At 49.7% G+C, this 20,610-nt stretch overlaps 1 protein-coding gene across 5 annotated transcripts in view; it reads left to right on the top strand.

The window, feature by feature from the left end:
• Positions 1–19,483, top strand: part of LOC114849424 (1-phosphatidylinositol 4,5-bisphosphate phosphodiesterase beta-1-like) — a 100,990-nt gene extending 81,507 nt beyond the window's left edge. For 4 of the 5 annotated variants that reach the window (XM_055506418.1, XM_055506419.1, XM_041069417.2 and 1 more), the window contains 24 exons: positions 243–389; positions 1,152–1,309; positions 2,345–2,427; positions 2,723–2,807; positions 4,750–4,924; positions 6,053–6,139; positions 6,283–6,353; positions 6,453–6,549; positions 6,660–6,744; positions 6,857–6,981; positions 7,074–7,228; positions 7,322–7,486; positions 7,567–7,666; positions 7,773–7,877; positions 7,963–8,078; positions 9,070–9,205; positions 9,300–9,350; positions 9,438–9,657; positions 9,773–9,941; positions 10,192–10,268; positions 10,355–10,444; positions 10,555–10,612; positions 10,699–10,785; positions 17,425–19,483. In XM_055506418.1, coding sequence (XP_055362393.1) covers positions 243–389; positions 1,152–1,309; positions 2,345–2,427; positions 2,723–2,807; positions 4,750–4,924; positions 6,053–6,139; positions 6,283–6,353; positions 6,453–6,549; positions 6,660–6,744; positions 6,857–6,981; positions 7,074–7,228; positions 7,322–7,486; positions 7,567–7,666; positions 7,773–7,877; positions 7,963–8,078; positions 9,070–9,205; positions 9,300–9,350; positions 9,438–9,657; positions 9,773–9,941; positions 10,192–10,268; positions 10,355–10,444; positions 10,555–10,612; positions 10,699–10,785; positions 17,425–17,655 — 2,873 coding nt within the window. In that variant the 3' untranslated portion in view covers positions 17,656–19,483. Of the gene's footprint in view, positions 1–242; positions 390–1,151; positions 1,310–2,344; positions 2,428–2,722; positions 2,808–4,749; positions 4,925–6,052; positions 6,140–6,282; positions 6,354–6,452; positions 6,550–6,659; positions 6,745–6,856; positions 6,982–7,073; positions 7,229–7,321; positions 7,487–7,566; positions 7,667–7,772; positions 7,878–7,962; positions 8,079–9,069; positions 9,206–9,299; positions 9,351–9,437; positions 9,658–9,772; positions 9,942–10,191; positions 10,269–10,354; positions 10,445–10,554; positions 10,613–10,698; positions 10,786–17,424 lie in introns of those variants that run through there. The other variant, XR_003784619.3, reaches the window with a different exon arrangement.
• Positions 19,484–20,610: the final 1,127 nt, after the last annotated feature.

Raw genomic sequence — 20,610 nt, forward strand, 5'->3', positions numbered from 1 at the left:
CTTGACAGATCGGCCTTATTTTAATATTTTTAAATGACTCATGGACAGAAGCTATTTTTATGGATGCCACAAAAGCCTGAAATGTAGTGAATGATGCAACGATTCCACCTGCAGTCAAATGTAGGTTTGAGGAAACACCGAGGCTTTAAACATTAACCAGTGGTGAATTAAATATAAAGACTTCAGACGGCTCTTGTCAGTCACATCCAGCCATTTTTACCCTCTGCCTTGTGTGTGTGCAGGTCAGATCTCGGTGGAAGGCTTCGCCCGGTACCTGAGCGGGGAGGAGAACAGCATCATGCCCCCCGAGAAGCTGGACCAGAGCGAAGACATGACCTTTCCCCTGTCTCATTATTTCATCAACTCCTCACACAACACGTACCTCACAGGTACCGCGCGCGCGACGGGCAGCTCTTTGCGTTTTCATAAAGCGCTCGTTCCGCGTCTCGCTCGTTTACAGACACAATTAAGGCCTCGCCGGCGGGTACGCCTGGCTTTCCGGCCGGCGGCTCAGTCGATCAAACGCGGCGGCGCGTGGCGGCCGCGCTTCTCCGCGTCTCCTCTCAAGAGGTGATCCAATCAAGTCGAGCCATGAGACACAATTCATTGATATTCATGAGTTAAACATTTCTTTAGACTGGTAGTCACAGTAACTGGCTCCCGGCAGTGAACAAGCCTTTTTCCCTTCAATAGATATTAGAATTCATCTATTCAAATCTATTCTGGGGGGGCATTGAATCTTTCAAGTGGATAAAATGTCTCCGTCCATATTGTGGATTGCGTTTGTGTAGCAAGCCAGGCTTGTACTGTAGCTGCTGATATGAGCCGATGATGAAAACAAACATCAGGTTATTGATGCTGTCCGTGACTCATTATGGTGTTGCGCTGAGCAGCGGAGGCATGTAGACGGAGCTGCTTTCAACAAGAAAAGAGAGGAAGTGATGAAATAGCTAGAATGGAACGAGCGACGCCGCCGACGGAAATCCCGGCGACGAATCTGAAGCGATAATTGCCGCGCTAATGTTGACTAGGTGATGCGATTTGCCTGCTTGAGGAAACAATTGATGGTGGCGGATAAATTGTTTTGCCACTCGTTCCGACCCCGGGGCGAGGTCTCGAGCGGCGGCGTCATCGGGTGTTTTGTCGCGCAGCCGGACAGCTGGCGGGGAACTCCTCGGTGGAGATGTACAAGCAGGTGCTCCTGTCGGGCTGCCGCTGCATCGAGCTGGACTGCTGGAAGGGCCGCACCACGGAGGAGGAGCCCGTCATCACGCACGGCTTCACCATGACAACTGAGATCTCCTTCAAGGTAACGCAGGGAGGGTCTGGGGAACACTTACTCTTTCTTGCTCCTTCACAATAAAAGCCTCTCGACGTTTCAGCAGCTCATTGAAGCAGAGATTATTGGAGTTGGATCAAATAAAATAAAAACAAAGAGCAGATGATGAAAATGTTCAATATTCTCAGTGTAAACGATTCGAAGGCAAAGCAAACATGGAAGTGAAACAGAGTCAGAGAAGAAGTGGGAAAAGCAAAAAGTGGGGCAGCAGATGGCAAACTGTCAGGGATTGGGACACAGTGAATAGCCCTGAAGAGAAGCGCTAAGGGGCGTCTAATTGAAGTCTCAAAAGATGCGAAGGGGGAAAGGAAAAGTGTTTCATGAGGGAAAGAGAGGGAAAGTCTCAGGGCAGAGAACGTGTCGGGAGGGAAAGAAGAAAGACGTGGGTGGATTGATTGATAGAGAGAATTTGAATCTAATGAGAGGAACAGAAGAAGTTGAGCGAGCTTAATGGAATTAGTGTGAGCGCGAAGCACAGAAGGAGGAGAGCGGCGGGAGACGGGAGGCAAAGGAGGCGCAGATGGAGAGGGTTGACTTACAAAGACTTTTATTGGAGGAGATGGAGCAAGTGGAAATGAAGGCATTAACCGAACTGACACCGTTGTTAATGACGCCGTAATTGACTTAAACAATCGTTGGCTTAGAAAGCGTCTGCTGATGTGAAACCGTCCTCGGCGGCGGCGGCGGCGGCGGCGGCGGCGGCGGCGGCGCGGCTCGGCTCCCGTTTCCGTAAACAAGTTATCTCAGGTTATGGATCTTTAGCGTCATATTCTGCTACGCTGATGCTAGAAGAGCCCCGCTGGCTTTGGAATAGATCCCCCTCCATGTATATAATTAATTATTGATTTCAAATGGATCTAAGCCTGTTGACTGGGGGAGGATTCAGGGATTCTAGGAAATGTAGGGGATGTGGAATCATGACAGGGTGACGGATGAAAGTGTTACAGTAAATTCATGTCGACATCCGTCTGACTTATTATAATCCCTCTTTCCTCTGTCTTTCAGGAGGTGATTGAGGCTATCGCAGAGTGTGCCTTCAAGACCTCTCCCTTCCCCGTCATCCTGTCCTTTGAGAACCACGTGGACTCGTAAGTCAGCGGGTCACTTCATTAGGATTGCAAATGGCACCGTGTGACTGTCAGCGCCGCTGATCGGTGCTGAGCGGTTCCAGACCCGCGAGGCTCCAGGGTCTCAGTGAATGTGACGTTTAATAGAGGAGTCAAATCCATATGCAGGCGTGTGTTGATGCCCAGTGGTGAGATGGTGTGTGTGTGTGTGTGTGTGTGTGTGTGTGTGTGTGTGTGTGTGTGTGTGTGTGTGTGTGTGTGTGTGTGTGTGTGTGTGTGTGTGTGTGTGTGTGTGTGTGTGTGTGATACCTTCCAGACCAAAGCAGCAGGCTAAGATGGCAGAGTACTGCCGGTCAATATTTGGAGACGCATTACTGACAGAACCTCTGGAGAAATATCCCGTGAGTACGAGATGCTTATACACACACACACACACACACGCACACGCACACACACACACACACACACACATTGGGGCTTTATTTTGACCCTTTTTTACAAAACATACTGTAATATATGACACTTTCATAATAGACGATACGACTTTTGAACTCTTACTGTCCCTACAAATAAGTGCTCTCACATCCAGCAGCATCTTGACCTGTAGCTCAGGGCCAAACGTGCTGTCACTGTCTTTTCCCCTCCTGTCACTCGAAGCGTGAACCCTTGCGAGCTCCTCCACTTTTTCACATCACTCTCTCTCTCTCTCTCTCCTCATTCCCAGTCACAGGCGCACACGTACCTGTGGCTGTTTACGTGCCAGCGGAGCCGGCCTGTAATGATTCGCCTCGTTTCTATTCCCCTGCATCACCCCTCGGTCGTGGCGGGGGAGACACCGCGAGCGGCGGCCGCGCGCCATTAAATTGAAGTGTTTTACGCCGTAATCTAAATGTGGCTTTTCTTGGCAGCCCTTTATCCGTCTCTCCTCTGTTGTCATGACGACCACTCAAAAGCTTGCTTTGTCCCTTTTGTGGCCAAACTCCATTCTCTCCCCCCACCCCCCCCCACACCCCCACCTCCCCCAGCCGCGTCTTTGTGTGTAATGACGCAGACGCTTACGTGAGGCCGAAGTAGACATTCGTCGCGCTGCGTTTTTTTTTTTTTTTTTCTGAAAAACACACGGCGCACGCACGCCTAGTCCTCCTGCCTCCTTCACGAGGGATGCCGCGTTCCTGCTGGTGCCGCATCGCGCTGCGGAGCGGCCCGAGTGCCCGACAGTCAGACGCGGCGTTATCTCGCGCGTTCAGGGAGCTCCTCCAGCACCGCTGCCTGCCAAAGACACGGCCCGCTGAGAATTACAGCCTTCTGACTGGGTTTGACATTGAAGCATTATCAGGGAGACGCCTTTCAAATGAAGTGGGGGTGGGGGGTGAGGAGACAGACACCAAGTTAGAACGAGGGAGCCAGAAGGAGCCATTGAGGACTCCGATTTCTGTGTAATACGTGGGAAAGGTGAGTGCAATGACAGCCACTCCCCTCCGGCGCTCAGACGGCCGTGTACACAGCATATCAAATGGGATATCAGCTTCGTTAGCCCGCGGGGGCGGGGGGAGATAGGGTAATATGGCTAGATTGGTTCCAGCTGGGCCTGGGGTGAGAATAAAGAGGATTACGGTCGTTCCGAGGGACTCCGGCTCCCGCTGTTTCATGTCTCCGCGACGCTGTCAGCGTCGTTGGTGACAATGCGTGTTGTGTATTTGCTTGTGTGAGACTCTTGACACCTTTACCGCGTCCGTCCAAGCAAGATGTCCTGGCATCCTGTGGCACCGTGGAACTGTTTCCACTTGGGTAGAATAGTGTGAGGGACGCCGGGGCAAACAGGACGTCTAATCTGGATTTTATCACTTACTAATGCCAGCAGTGGAAAGATTAGATGGCAGCTGGGAAACGCTGGGCCTCAGCCGGCTGTATGGAGTCACTGTTCTGCGCTTGAAAGGAGTCCGAGTCAAGTCGTGATTTGCTTCATCGCCGATGAGCTGCGAACGCCGTTGCCTGTGTGTTCAACCTCACCGCGGACTCTGCCGGTGCATTATTAATATCCCTAAACACCGAGATCCAGGAGCGTGTGCGCCCCATAAATAAGTCAGATCCGCCTATTTCTAGCCAGCTCTCCTGAGAGCGTGTGCGTGAAGCCGGCTTTACTGTTGAAAGTGTAAACGCCAAAGTTGTTACATCAACAGACTCTGTAATGCTCATCGCTGAGCCCTTCCTCGCCACGACGGAACAAGTTTATTTTTTTTGAATCCACTATGTTTAGTGACTCGCTCCTTGAAAGTCAGCGTCCCCTTCCTCACGCCTCTCGGATTCTCAATACGTTTGCTTTTGTATCTGCCTCCCCTCCAGCTGGAGTCCGCCGTGCCCCTGCCCAGCCCCATGGAGCTGATGGGCAAAATCCTGGTGAAGAACAAGAAGAAGCACCACAAGACGGACGGCAGCACCAAGAAGAAGCTGTCGGAGCAGGTGTCCAACACCTGCAGCGACTCGTCCAGCGTGTGCGAGCCGTCCTCCCCCAGTGCAGGTACCCGGCTCCCGCTGACGGGGGCGCCACGTCCCCCCGGGACACTTGAGCCATGAGAGGCCCGGTTGTAAAGTGGAGTCTGTAACTGTCCGCATCCATCAGCGCGACCGACCGGCATCCAGGAGCTGAATCAGTGGATTGAAACCGCGCTATTGTTTATCATTCATCATTTTCATGGCCCTCTCCATCAGCTGAAGGTGTTATTGACTGCTGCATACGCTCTCTGTCAGCCGTGCACACTGCTGGTCACTGGGGCGTCTTAAATACTGGCCAGTCCAGGCTGTTTTGTGGAAAGCAGACTATGGCTTAAATTTTCCTTTTGTGGACATATTTATATCAACTCTTCTGTTCATATAAAGCCTGTTACGCTTCATATATGTGTTCACAGTCCTGCTGAGCATTTTGTGAAGCCCTTGATCTTTTACGTCTGTGTATGTTGTTTATCAGCCTGGTCCAAATTACATTATTGATCCATCAAGTTTAGTTAGTCATGGTGTTCAGGCCTCATTCTTAAACGACCACACACTGCCCTCTGGTGTCAGAGTAGTCTCAGGTAGCGCGAGCGACAAAAGGTTGAGCCCAGGGAACTTGAGCCGGTCAATCTGTGCGGGCACATCCGGGGAACGTCAGGGCGAAACAGGGGTTTGGTTTCACTGCGTGGTGAAGACACAAACAGGAAGTACAACAGACAAGCTGCTGTGTGCAGATTTCATGCAGTGCTGTTTGTTCAGAACATTAAATACACTGTAAAAGTCAGTGGGTGAAAATTATAAATATAAAAATACAATCATGAATAAGTGGGGAAAAAGAAATCAGTGTCTGCAGAGCAATTAAGTCTTAGGACAGAAAAGTATTAACCAATCTCTCCTCATCAACACAAGTAATATCTGTGACTGAGATCAGTGCATCAGCCTTAATTGTCCTCTCATTGTCGAGAACAAACAATGTTGACGTTGTTCTTGATTGTTTTTCATTGTCTGGCTGCATCTGGCAATTAGCCGGAGCGTAATTAAAAAGTTCTGCAGTGTTTCATGAAAATATTAATCACTAATACATACAGATTTGCAACAACGCGTTGGTGCAGTTGTTTTATTTCCCTGTTGCTCTCCATCTGTTTGTTCCGCGCAGGTTCGACCAAAGAGGATACGGCAGACTCGTCGCAGCCCTCGGAGGGAGCCGAGCTCAGCTTGAGGCCGCAGGGCCGAAAGTCTATTGGTGAGTCACAGTAAACCGCGTCAGACTCTGTAGTAGAGGCCTCATTAGGCTGGTGCTGAAGCTGAAGGTCACCTGAACAATATGTTACACTTTATATTAGTATAATCCTGTATTTCGGTGAGCAACCGTGACTCGTGTTTCAGGTGAGGTGGAGGCAGAAAGCGAAGATGAAGATGATGATGATGATGACTGTAAAAAGGGCTCAATGGATGAGGTTTGTGTCAATCTGGTGTGTTATTTAAACGCCACGTGCTGATGCTGCCCCCTAGTGGACTGAACGGCATTCTGCATTGCACTGTGTCGCCACCTACAGGGCACAGCGGGAAGTGAAGCGTTCGCAACCGAGGAGATGTCCAACCTGGTCATCTACATCCAGCCGGTCAAGTTTAACAGCTTCGAGAGCTCCAAGAGTACGTAACAATCAGTAGAATGTCTGTTTCTATGGTAGTAAAGACAAACTGAGACCTTGACAGTTTGAGTGGCCATTAGATAATCCGCCTATTCCCATATCCGCCTGCAGAGATCAACCGCAGCTACCAGATGTCGTCCTTCGTGGAGACCAAAGCTTTGGAGCAGCTCACCAAATCTCCCGTAGAGTTCGTCGAGTATCCTCATCCGCCAGAAATGAAGCACTTCCACACATGTCGTCCTGTAAAGTGTGCTCCGGCAGTTTATATTTGCGTCACTCGGCCTGGTCCTTAACGCAGCTCCTCTAAGATACAACAAGCTGCAGCTGAGCAGGATCTACCCCAAAGGCACGCGAGTGGACTCGTCCAACTACAACCCGCAGCTCTTCTGGAACGCCGGCTGCCAGCTGGTGGCGCTCAACTTCCAAACCATCGGTGACGCCGGCTACCGCACTCAATGTGTCTGTTTGTGTTTGGTGTTTTTCGACCCGAACTCATGAACCCGTCGTTGTGTGGCCACGCCCCAGATCTGTCCATGCAGCTGAACCTGGGCATGTACGAGTACAACGGGAAGTGCGGCTTCAGGCTCAAACCGGAGTTCATGAGGCGGCCGGACAAGCACTTTGACCCGTTCACTGAGAGCACCGTGGACGGGATCGTCGCCAACACCTTGTCTGTGAAGGTGTGTGTGCACTGTATTGTTACTGGCCCCGTGGCGGCGGTTCCACGCGTTTTCCGTGTTTATTCTTCTATTTCGCCCGTTCCCTCTCGCCAGATCATCTCGGGCCAGTTCCTGTCGGATAAGAAGGTGGGCACGTACGTGGAGATCGACATGTTCGGCCTGCCGGTGGACACCAAGAGGAAAGCGTTCAAGACCAAGACGTCTCAGGGCAACGCCATCAACCCCGTCTGGGAGGAGGAGGCCATTGTGTTCAAGAAGGTGAGCCATGGGGTCACATCACTGTGAGATTACTCCTGGCCCCAATAACAACTGTAATGGGTGTATTCTGTTTCCCTAAGGTCGTTCTTCCCACACTTGCTTCTTTGAGGATAGCAGTGTTTGAGGAAGGAGGGAAGTTCATAGGTCACCGTATAATCCCCGTGTCAGCCATCCGCCCAGGTGACAGCACATTAGACAATATGGGCTTTAAAAAAAGAAAAAGCGTCGTTCATTTGTACAGTTTGTAGACTGATGCTGTAAACAACACTAATCTCAACCTCTGCAGGTTATCACTACATCGGCCTAAGGAATGAGAAGAACCAGTCCCTGACGCTGCCCGCCCTGTTTGTTTATGTGGAAGTGAAGGACTACGTCCCAGACACATTTGCAGGTGGGTTCAATTTGCGTGAATGTCTTTCAATGAAACTAAATCAAGGCGCCTGCAGATTCCCACCCGCTTCATTCCTCTTCCTCAGATGTAATTGAGGCCCTGTCCAATCCCATTCGCTATGTCAACCTAATGGAGCAGCGAGCCAATCAGCTGGCTGCTCTCACGCTGGAGGAGGGCGGCGAGGACGAGGGCGACAAAGAGGTGCGTGTTTACCCGTTTGTGGGCAAATCTATGTGGACGAGGGGGTGAATGAATTAACGCGATTGCAAACCACTCGAAAGCCCACAGCCGCCTATGAGAGAGGACAGATTGACCACAGCTTGTTTCCAACACCGACTCTATTACTCACACACTCTGGGTTTTTGATTGTAGCTGTTCTAGCATCCATCTGTAGAGCTGCTCATTCCTACTGCACTTGGATTGAAACAATACAAACAAAACAATCCCTTTAAGACCTTGTTTTTAAGCAGCTTCTTTAGCCCTGATCACCCAGCTGTGCTGTAAGCCGCCTCCTGCCCACCTCCGAAGACTAGACAGCAACCAACTGCTGAACATTCTGCACAGCTAATGAGCCCGACGCTTCCCTGAGGGCCTTCAGGAAACTGAGACAAAGTGAAAATTGGACTTAGATTCACCAGATGACTAGAAGCAAAACTCCAGTTGAATGCTAACAACCGCGCGAGCTGCATATGTAAATACGCCGGCCTAGGCATCAACATTAAAGTGCCAAAGGCAAAATATTACATACATTCAGGGTTAGAAGCGAGGCGGAACCCGGGGTCATCACGGACGGTTGAAGAAAGTGAGCAGGAGGCAAGAAGCCTTGCTCCTGGGGGCCTTGTTTTATGTGATGTGCCAGCTGATATAATTACCCACGAGGATGGCCGTCAGAGAGCTATATCATGCTGTGACCATGGCAACAGTCACCAGAGGACGCAGAGAGCGCACGTAAAGGCAGAGCCCAGTATGTGGAGGTGAGTGTGGACGCACGGCCGCCCACTCGAACACAGATTGCTTAAAATTGCGTTAACCTCTCAGAGAGGGGGGGCGTGTGCTTCGAGATTCAGCTGAGCCTGCGGGAAATTAGGGATCTGCCACGGGTCATCAGAGCTATGTGTACAGGCCGCTCTGCAGGATGTCGGTGGGAACGCGCAAAGACGGGGACGTGAGCGTTTGTGCGTGTTGTGTGCAGGTGGAGACGGGGAGCGACGCCCCGTCAGAGTCTAAGCTGGACCAGAGGGGGACGGCGCCTGCAGAGAACGGGCTGAGCCACACACCCATTATCGCACCCAAACCCCCTTCGCACGCGGGTCAGAACCAGCCTCCAGGTACTATACTACACTATAATGTAGATATGCAGTACTGCAGTGCTACATACACATATGATATATTACAACTAACTCACTTGTTTTCGGGAACAAGGTCCAAAACCATCAATGAAGACTGAAGATATCATCCAGAGCGTTCTCAATGGTAAAATGCGTTTTGTGCTCATGCCGATGATGCGAAAGTGGTTTCGACCGCAGCGAAGTACATTTATTTTTAATGCATCCTCCCCAGAACTGGAGGCTCAGACGCCCGAGGAGCTGAAGCAGCAGAAGGGCTTCGTTCGCGAGCAGCGCAAGCAGTACAAGGAGATGAAGGAGCTGGTCCGCAAGCACCACCGCAAGACCGGCGAGCTGATCAAGGAGCACGCGGCGCGCGTGTCCGAGCTGCAGAGTCAGCACCAGCGCCGGCGCGGCGCCCTGCAGAAGACGCACAAACGCGATGGTAAGAAGAGGTAGGTGGCCCTCCGCTCGTCCTGCTGCCGCCCCACCGTGGGCCCACTCAGGGGATGGAGAGCGTCTCCAGAGACCCCCGCGGCGCCGTCATCGTTTCCAATGCTCTGTCCGCAGCCGCTCCGAGCACTCGCTCTCGGCCCTGGACCAGGAGCTGTGCGACCTGGAGCGGGAGTGCGGCCAGAGGCTCGCCGAGCTGCGCGAGCAGCAGCAGCAGCAGCTGCTCGCGCTGCGCAAGGAGCAGTACTACAGCGAGAAGTACCAGAAGAAGGAGCACATCAAGCAGGTGAGCGCCCCGAAATCCCCGAAATGCTGATGAGCGCACGATGAGCCGCATGGGAGGAATGGAACTGATTGCGTGTTGTGAGCAGTTTGTTCCGCTCCGGTACACGAGTCCAGCTCAGGTGTCAGGCAGGTTTAATTGAGCAGGACAGAACCAGCAGATAGTAGCTGTAAAATATGTGTTGGCTTAATATAAGGAGGATAATAATAAGAGCCCCTTGTCTCACACGCTTCACCTGTTGCTCCTCTCGAAGCTGGTGGAGAAGCTGACCTCCATAGCGGAGGAGTGCCAGAACGCCCAGCTCAAGAAGCTCAGGGACCTCTGTGAGAAGTAAGCCGGTTCAGCAGCGCTGCGGGAAAAAACGCCACGTCGCCTGTCGCTCCATATTCACTGCATGACTCTCGCTGTCGCCTCAGAGAGAAGAAGGAGCTGAAGAAGAAAATGGACAAGAAGAGGCAGGAGAAGATCAACGAGGCCAAAGCCAAGGACAAGAACGTGACGGAGGAGTGAGTGCTTGGGTTCTTTTGACTTGGTGGGCTGTTACGTCGTACGGCCACTAGGTGTCAGTAGCTGCAAAGGTTGACTTCCACTGGTTCAACTCGCACTCTTCCCTCAGAGAGAAGCTGGAGATCAACAGATCGTTTGTCAATGAGGTGGTGCAGTACATCAAACGGGTAAGAAGACGAGGACACGGTCAACACATCACTGTCTGTACACTGATGCTGCTAAGCTCTCATTGTGTGTGTGTGCGTGTGTTCAGCTGGAAGATGCTCAGAGTAAACGGCAGGAGAGGCTACTGGAGAAGCACAAGGACATTCGACAGCAAATCTTGGACGAAAGGCCCAAGGTATGAAAAGTTTAATTGAACTTGAATCATATTATTGCTAATACGCTTTACTTCAACCTGTTGCCTAAATATGGCTACAACTGAGCAAACCAGCAGCAGGTTTTAAAGCAAGGTGAATAAACATGTAGAGCTGCATTTTATGGCTTCTGCCAAAATACACACAGTAGTGGATGTTTTCTAACCAAATCACTTTTGACCCAGATGTTTTTACAGTTGATTTCAGCCACTAGGTGGCAACCTGGGACAGGTTGGCTGCGATTCAGTCCTGTGGCACTGAGCATTATGTTCCATGCTCAAATACAAATCTTCATTATGTACAGTGCATGATTCCAATACGTGACACGGTTCCCTACAAAATACACAATATTTGTTTGTTTCGTCACATCTGCCTCGTTACCTGACACTGCTGCTGCGACTGCATCTACCATCGGCCATGAAATCATGCCACATATTCGCGATGTGCTTTTATTGTGAAGTGGATCCTTCCGTGCTCTTATTGCACAGGTTCCAAGGGTGGCACAGACTCCTGCCTGTACCCGGTTGCTTTATTACTGGGATTTAGCATAAAACAGACATTAATGTAAGAGATGCTGTTGAACACTGCTGTTGGAGTCGTCGGATTTATTCCCATTCACTGATACAGTATGTCACCAACAGATGTATAGCTGTCTCACCAAGACACAGACAGATCATTTTTCATCAACCACATCATCAACTAAGCAGAACAGTTAAAAAAATTGCGTGGTGGCATGTTGATTAGCCTCAATGCTTTCATTCTAAAGAACAAATATAATTATAATCAGATACAAATCGTGGTTCACCATGATTAATATTATCTGTGGTCCTACTATGACTGTGTAGGGATGATCAGGTATAATTAATATATGTCATAAAGCAGCCAGGCATAGATCAGGTCCATATTTCCCCACTCTCAGAGCAACAGATTCTCGTGTCATCTGGAGGTGGGTGTAGGAGGTGACAACACCTTTAGTTTTCCACCAAGGTACAGTAGGTGGTGGTGACACAAACATGCTGTTTGGAGGGTAGACGCACAGACAGGCAGGATCACTCATCAAAGTGCTCTCCTGTCACCGTGGCTGCTGCTGATTGTCATCTTCTCCTAATTGGACTGCGAGAGGATCCTTGTACCAGTAATGCCCTGATTACGGTGATTTCATAAGCCAGCGCCGCCTCCGTATGAGCTGAATAGAATCATCAGGGTGTAATTATCAGTGAGCACTGAAAGAGGGAGCTGCTGCTCGTGTTGTTCTTTCCTGATTACTGGTACAAATATTACAGTTTATGCTATTAGCATTTAGGGGGTCCCACAATATTGTAGCTAATTATATATTAAATATTGATACCCTGACATTGGCATAAATAATAATTGGTGTTGGGCAGTTCAGTGCTGTTTGTATATGTTGCATAAAAGCTTTTCAAGGTTGTCGCAAATATGTTGTTTCCCCCGATGATGTTATTGAACCTAGGATCAGCAGAGGCCCAAGATTGTGTGAAATCAAACTGAAATTATTGCAGTGGGGTTTTTTTTCCACTATGGTGTTGACTTTAAAAGTGGAAGTGTCCTTGAGCAAGTCACTAAACCCCAAACTGCTCCAAGTAAGCAGGTCATTGGCCATGGACAAGAGCCCTGACACCATCTGCTTATAAATGTGTGAGTGCGTGCGTGCATGAATACAAATCATTAATGCTTGGCTCATAACAAAGCTGTTATGCAATGAAGTTGATTCCCCCCCAAAGTTAAAAGTAGTTTAAATTCCTCCAAAATTATATTTAGGCCAAAGGGGAAACATTGTCATAAACAATAGAGATAATGGATGTGGGCCTAAATAACCATGGTGTGTGTGTGTGTGTGTGTGTGTGTGTGTGTGTGTGTGCGTGCGTGCGTGCGTGCGTGCGTGCGTGCGTGCGTGCGTGCGTGCGTGCGTGCGTGCGTGCGTGCGTGTGTGTGTGTGATACAACATACTGAACTTTTTCTCATACAGTTCTGACCTATTTCTCATCTGGGCTCAGAGCTGCTACTAATGGCTATATCCATCTCTGGCGGAGGACCCTGAGCTTGACCCTGAGCCTGTGTACATGTGTGTACTCACGTGTAATAGCCCAAAAACAGCCGTATCTCTACTGTAGTATGTTCTAGGTCTCAGGGGCAGCTCTTTAGTACAGGCCCATACAGTAGATGCCCCCAGGACGCGTGGAAGAGGATGTGAAGCGACGTCCACTGTGTTGATTGATAGTGTGAGGGCCACATCCTAAGTTATAGTGAAAAGGGAGAGAGAGAGAGGGAGAGATGGCGAGATCACACCCAGCGTGTTCTCTCAGGTGTCACTGTCCTGCTAATGATCCAATCAAAGCGCCCTCCAGGAGTCAGCGGCGCACGGCATGATGGGAAACGCAGATCCTGCCCTGTTGCTTCTCCACTGGGCATGTAGTTAGGCTCTCATTTCCATACGGCTTCCGCTAATTATGAGGCCGTTAGGATAATTTAAAGTTTGTAGCCTTTGTCAAAACAACCCAAATTATAATAGCAGTGATGCTGTAGATGGAATTCCTGTGAAACATACTCCAGCCCCATTGAAGGTTTTATGATTGGACTAGTCTGAAAGCTGGTCGTGGGCTCCATTAGTCACCGTCGTCACACTGCTTTTGGCTGCGAAGGCTGTATGAAATAGTGATGAGGCAATATGTTCCCCAGCAGCGTGCGTTGGTGTGTGAGCGTGTGGTGTGAGTCTTATTACGGGGCATATACTGTACAAATCCATTCTCAGTTAAATGAGAAGGAAGATGAGGAATCTGCCGGTGTCTCCCCACCGCGCGGGCCCCGAGTCGCCACGCGGAGCCGCACGTGCACACGCTGATTCGCTCCACGAGCAGGAGTCCTGTGCGGTCGTCATGGAAACGCGGGTCTCCCACTCTGCTCCTCCCCACCTCTCGCCTCTCACACAGTACGCCTCTATCCTGCATGAGTCCCGTGCAGCGTGTTCATTCGGAATTGGAGGTACAGTAGCAGAGGGTGGGATGGGCGAGGGGGGGGGGGATCAGGAAGAACAAAGCAAAGCCTCTACTGTATGTGGCTCGTGTTACTGTAGCCACTATGTTCCCTCATCACAGACTTTGATCTGCGTCCTCCTCGGCCTGTTGGGCTTTCATCAATAACACACTTGTGCCCATGCTGTACACACACACACACACACACACACACACACACACACACACACACACACACTGCTGTTCTAGATGTTCAGCGTTTCTAGATCAGGGCCCACGTGTTATAATATACAGTACTAAATAAGTAAGGACTATTGAGTAGAAGTAAAAACCCCTCAAAACAGTGTTTAGAGGCAGAACCTGTGACACAATGATGGAGTGAGAACGTGATGGTCCCTGGACGCCGTGTCGCTCCCTCTGGAACGCTGTCTGTGACGACGCACCAGATCTGAGCCCCGTGGTGGTGGTGGTGTAGGAAAAGCTTGACCGCAGAGGTCGGGAACACTGTCTACCAGCACAGCAGACCGTGAGGGAATGCTCCACGGGGCCTGGGGGGACGTTAGGGCGGAAGATGTGAGAGTGCTCAGCAGAATTCTCTGAGTTCTCAGACACTGCTGCAAAGGGTTTGGTTTGAGACATTCACTGTGCGATCACGCTTAAAACGAACGCTGTGATCTGTGTCAGTGTATGATGAAGGGCTTACTTTTAACACTGTAGCACATACAGTACGGCAGCCGATGAACCAGGCCTTTTAGGGGAAATGGAGCTCACGGTGCTGTTCATGCATGGGTGAGGTATGCTGGAGTGGGTTTTTTTAACATTCCTGGGCCTGAGGAGAAGAATCCAAGACAAACCCCAACACACAATAGAGGAGCGATTGTCAGAGTAAGGCTGAGAGAGGCATCGTTAGATGAAAGAGGCCGTTCTGCCGGTGTTCTTCCTCCTCTTGCACTGTGCACATGACAGCGTTTCACGGTGAACCGCGGTTCTTCACGGAGCCCGTTCTGCCGACAGGGTGGCGACCCCGTCTTATCTCACGGACCTGGCATGTTGGCTTTGGCCTAATTGGGCTGTGTTCAGATATGCGTTGCTCTCTCAAGGTCAGCGCGCGCACACACGCACACACACACACACACACACACACACACACACACACACACCTGTCCGACGGCTCAGCTTCACTGAAACGGTAAAGGCCAAAAAGTGGCTTCATCCTGTAGGCTGGTTTATTGTTGCCGTGGCGATGAGGCGCGGTCGGTGCCGCGGCGGGCGTTATGTCACGGCTCGAAGCGAAGAATTAATCTGGCTCTTCGGAGGCCCTCTCCGCTTCCCTGGATAGCTTCTCAAAACGAGGACAGCTGGTGAAGAAGGTCACTGTATTTTAAGAAAGGCGGAAACGTGCGTGCGTGCGTGGCGCCGCGGTTTTGTTGACAGATGACAGGTCTTCAGAGATGAGGGACAGATTTAAAAGCTGGCTGGAAAAGCGCTGCTGGTGGTTGGCGTCCAAACACAAAGTGGATCACGCACACACACACACACACACACACACACACACACACACACACACACACACACACTGAACTGTACATATTGTGTTAATGCAGCAGAAACACTCCACAAAAGTCTTTTTCCTGTGGTGGTTTTAAAGGACTATGGCTTTTAACCAGCACACAACACATTTGGGCCCAAAATAGTTCAGAAATGTGACACTTCTAATGCTTCAAGTCAGAATTTAGTTCAGTTAATTTAAGCCAGACAGAAGTTAACCAAGCTGTAGCCCCAGCTCCTCCTATCATCAGGAGGTGACGATGATGGAGCACCAGCTCTAACACACTATGAATCCATTTTTCTGGAGCATTTCTGGATATTTTTAAAAATCCGTGCAGTCCCTTGATGGAACCAAAGTCCTCAGCAGCCAAACTCTAACAGGCAGCCGTCGCCGCTCGCTTCTTGGCAGTTGATTACACTCACAGGACACACACACACACACACACACACACACACACACACGTTTTCATGAGCCGGTGCCACTCTGCCCTCTGCTCCCACCTCCTTCTCATGCGCCAGGGCGCCGTCGGATGGTAGGAAGATGACAGCTTTAATCAGGGGGTTTTTGTGCTCCGGCAGCCGCCCGCCCGCTCGCCCGCCCGCGCACGTGCACGCGCGCACGCTGCCCCGCCCCTGCGTGTAAGTAGGTCACACGCAGCGCAGAGCGGGAAGAGAGATGAGCGCCGGCGCATCTTTAGCCATCTGGCCGCGACGTCCGCTCGGTGAGACCCGCCGAGAGAGTGACAGAGAATGAGAGGAGCGCGGAGAGGGAGAGAGGGGGAGGACGAGGAGACGACGGAGGGAAGGGTTGTTTCGGAGAAGGTGACCTTGAGACGCTGTGCTTTCTGGGGCTTCGGCAGGCTTGGCTGTACCACTCCAAACACCAGCAAGAGGGGTGGAGCCTCGGAATCTACTAATTACACACACACAGTAGCCACAGTGTCGTGTACTGTCATGAGTAAATGTAATATTTAGCATTTTAAATATTTCAGATTCTGTCAAGTCTTATAATTACACAATCATTTGTGCTGTATTATTCATTTGAATCCCGCAAATGACTATCTACAGTCGTGAAGCCACAGTTTGTTTTGCTGCTGTCTGAAGAAGCAGTAAATATTCATGCTGCACTGAAGCAAATGTTCTTATTTACTCTCCGGTGTCGGCACTTTCCATTTGCTCGCTCTTCTATGCAACGCTCCCGCTTTAATAGATGCACTATGTCATGAAGTGAAGGGGGGCGACGGCAGAAAATTGGAAAGGCAGTTGAGCAGGGAGTGGGTCCTCGCCCTTCCTCCGCTCCTCACCCGCTCCTCACCCGCTCCTCACCCGCTCGCTGCCCACTGTGCAGCTTTTGGCCGCCGCGTTGGCTGGAGGAGATGCACCGTAGGTGGAGGTGAGAGCGCGTGGGAGGAACCAGCCACGTGTTTATTAGCCTTTTCTGTCTGGGTGCCTCTGAGTCACACAACCAAGCTCTTATCTGTTAACGTGTCAATCTACAGTAAAGAGAGCCTGGACTTAATGAGGACGGGCCTCTCAGACGTTATGGATGTGTGATGTAACTCGCAGGTATTTTGGATCTTTCATAACGCTGACGTGCCGGTATTGAGCTGCATGAGACTCTGACACCATTCATCTTAGAGGCTTTTCTTTTAATTACCGCTCTCCCATGGGAGCCAGTCGAGTAGTTAAACAGGGAAATCAGCATTACAGCAATTATTGGCTCACGATGAAATGAATACAATCCTGTCATCTGTAATCATTGGGGGAGACTATGCCTGGGAGAAAACAGCGTTGCCGTGTTGCAGTGAAGGTGGGGAGCGTACGGGAGACGGAGCTTCTGAAACACAAGCACATGCACAATAAGTGGTAATAAGGCTGAAGGGTGAAATCTGTAAAGCTTCTAATGCCTCAGCTGATTGCGTGTGTTGTGAAAAGGGGACGCTCAGAGTTATTACCTAACTCCGCAGCCACCTTTAGCGCTTCGGTGCATTTAATCTCAGTGTTTTTGCCTTTGTGACCTTCACACGCGCCCTTGCAGCTTCCGTGGACGCGCGCCGTACGATAAAGGCTTCTCCTCCTTTGCAGCTGCAGAGCGACCTGGACCAGGAATACCAGGACAAGTTCCGTCGGCTCCCGGTGGAGATCCAGGAGTTCGTGCAGGACAGCGACAGGGCCAAGCTGATCGACGGCGGCGGCGGCGGCGGCGGGAGCCTCGTGGCCTCCTCCACGGCCGAGAGGCTCAACCACAAAGCCTCCCAGTCGGAGGACGACATGGAGGAGGCCTCGTCGGAGCAAGTCTACGACACGCCCCTTTAGAGGCTCCGCCGCGGCGTTTTTGCCCCCGCGCTGGGACAGTGACCGCTGGAGGTGTCTGTCACCACAGATGTGGGATGAGACTGTCCCTCCTTTGGTCCTGAGTTTAACGATGGGGAGGAGTAGGTGAAATCTGAGCCTGCAGTGGTGAGTAGAGGTCCTCTGTGCGTATCGAGTGCAGTCCTGTCCAGAGAAATGTGTCATGTAAATACTGAACTTTGTGTATTTGTATGTTACCTGTATGTTGTCGTCTCTTTCGGTACGGCCACAGGATGTGTTACGAAGCACTATTCGCAGGAAATACCTTACTTGAACCATTGCACAGAGAGAGTAGTTTGTCGATGTAACTCTTCTAGCGTCGTGGACGGCTGTGGTGGACACAGCGAGGTGTGTGTGGTGTCGAGCTTCGGGACGTTGTGTATCCAAGTGGAGTCACCATGTACTGTAGAGCCACCGCCACACGTTTAGCCTTTAACGCTTCCATCTTCACAGGACTTACTGTAGGTTCACCCTCATATTTGCACTGAAGGCTCTCTATGTGACTATACCACTCTTTTACTTTAACCCAGAGGCACTGGTGGCTTGCTGGTTCCTCATTTTGTTCTCACAGAACTAAGCCTATGTGTTTGCTGCTATTTTGTTTTAGAACCCATCTTTTTTTTCTAACCGATGTTTGGTTCGTACGATGTTTTTGCATGGTAATATTATGCAGCACTTGGTTTGACTATTGTTTTTTTTTTAACACGTCAGAGGGCGTGGAGGGAAAGTGTGCTTCACAATATCATGCATGTAACTGTAAATGTTACGGTAGCTCTGTAGCAGAGGTGTTTATTAAGGGTTTCCTCAGATCCTCCAGAACAGTGAACTCGGCGTGAGCTCAACCAGAGTCAGGTCAGAGTAGGTGACAACACCTTCTGAGTAAATGATCTGGCCACTTAGCTTGTCGTCCTCCTTATCTTGATCACATTCAAGTAAAACAGGACATTCAAGCACAAAAGAGGATCCTGTAGTTTTATAGACTGGTCTTCCTCTTAACTGGTTCATTGTGTACCTAGAGGGGAATATGTGTGCAGTTCCCCAGTGCACAAACTGGGACCACAGGAAACGCTAACATAACTGGTAGCAGTAGTTTGAGAAGAGGAAACAGTTCAGTTATTGTAAATCGAACCTAAATATTAAATCTGAACCTCCAGCAGAGACTAGCGTTTATGTAACTGCACCATTTCCTCTTTAATAGTTCACCTGTTTGCATCAGTAACATTGAGGAAGCGCTTTTTACTTCCTAACTGTCCAGTGCCATTTAACTCCAAGGTGTGTCATTCGATGCGGAGCCATGTCTCAGCTGGCTTTCCTTTAAAAAAAAAAAGATAACTGAGAGCGAAGGATTACGCGACATGTAAGTACAAACCGCTTTTAAAAAAGAAGATATTGATGTGAGAGTCCTGTGCCTTTGAATAGGTCTGCCTCGTTTGATGTTGAATGTGTGAAATGCACCATTGTTTCCAATTGCCATTATAATATATTATATGAAGCTGTCTGATATTTAATAGGCCGTGTGCACTTTTAGTACAGTACCACTACTGAGTAATGCTTGTGATGAGCAGTTTTTGACTATGTCTCTTAACAAATGCCAGACACCCTTCGTTTATGTCTTGAACCATTTAATTTAACAGACCCCTACCCACCCCCCTTACTCATCAACTTAAGTGTATGCACTCTGGAAATGTAAATGTGTGTATGACATAAAGGCTAAAACATGAAGTTGATGGAAAAAAATATATAGTGTAAAGGGAATTTGCCTGTAATTAAAATAAATGTGGCTATTATTGTACTTTGCTGGAGTGGATTTGTGTATCTTGATTTGTCTGTGGTGGTCGTGCTGATCGTTTTAAATGAATGCCAGTCATTCATCATTTTAAATCCCTTCATATAATCAGTACCTGCTGCGCTGTAAATGTAGGTCTGATAAGTTTTCATCTGCTCCCTAATTGTAATTTCTTTTTATTCTTCTTCTTTATTTCATGTTGTCTGTCTTCAAACGTGTCGTTTTTAGTTTATATTTACTCCACATTTTTTTAACAAGGCAAAGATATTAGTTAGAGTAAAGATAGAATAAGATGCAAAATGCACTGAATATGATAGAATGATGTCTACCTGTGTATATACTATATTTGTATGTAGGTAAGTGTGTATGTAGGTGGGTATTTGTGTCTCACTCAGAGGGATGCGGGGAAATGCCTTGATGACCTACTTCCTTTCATCTCCTAGGTAACAATGTCTTTGAAATAACTGAGAGGAGCAAGAGCTTGAGTATATGCAAGACCACCTCTGTCATAATGAAACAAATAGGACTATGTGCATGTGCATGTTCATGTTTGTGTCACCTTTATGAGCCTCGTTGACTTTCAATGACCAAAAAGTCAAATGAATTGTAGTATTTAGACTGTTTATACTGCATTTCATACTGAAAGGCATCAGACGGTTAAAGGGAGTCCCTGTGTGTGCACTGAGCTCACTGTAATCGCAGTGATCAACACATTTTTGACTTACCATATTCTTAAAAATAGCTTATTGCTCAATGGGCGAGTGCAGTGGATGTCTGTGATCGTGTGTGTGTGTGTGTGTGTGTGTGTGTGTGTGTGTGTGTATGTGTGTGTGTTTTCCAGCTTACATAAACATCATGTCCTTCTCAGTCTCTGCTCCTCAGCAGAGCCGGGTCCCGGCAGGCAACAGGAGATAAGACAGGCCTGGTCGCCCATAACAACCACCGTGACCAGAGAGAAGCCCTCCACGCACGCCGGCAACTAGGAAGTGAGCTAATTAACCCCCGAGTTCAGGGCGGAAGGAGGGTGGCGTTTTAATGAGATTCTCCGGGTTACATAAACAGCGACGCCCCTCCGAACTCCCTGCAATATCATCACCCAGCGTCTGTCCATCTGCTGCGGGGACGAGGAGGAG

This window comes from Betta splendens, chromosome 24 (assembly GCF_900634795.4).
Source record: "Betta splendens chromosome 24, fBetSpl5.4, whole genome shotgun sequence".
Classification (NCBI taxonomy): Eukaryota; Metazoa; Chordata; class Actinopteri; order Anabantiformes; family Osphronemidae; genus Betta; species Betta splendens.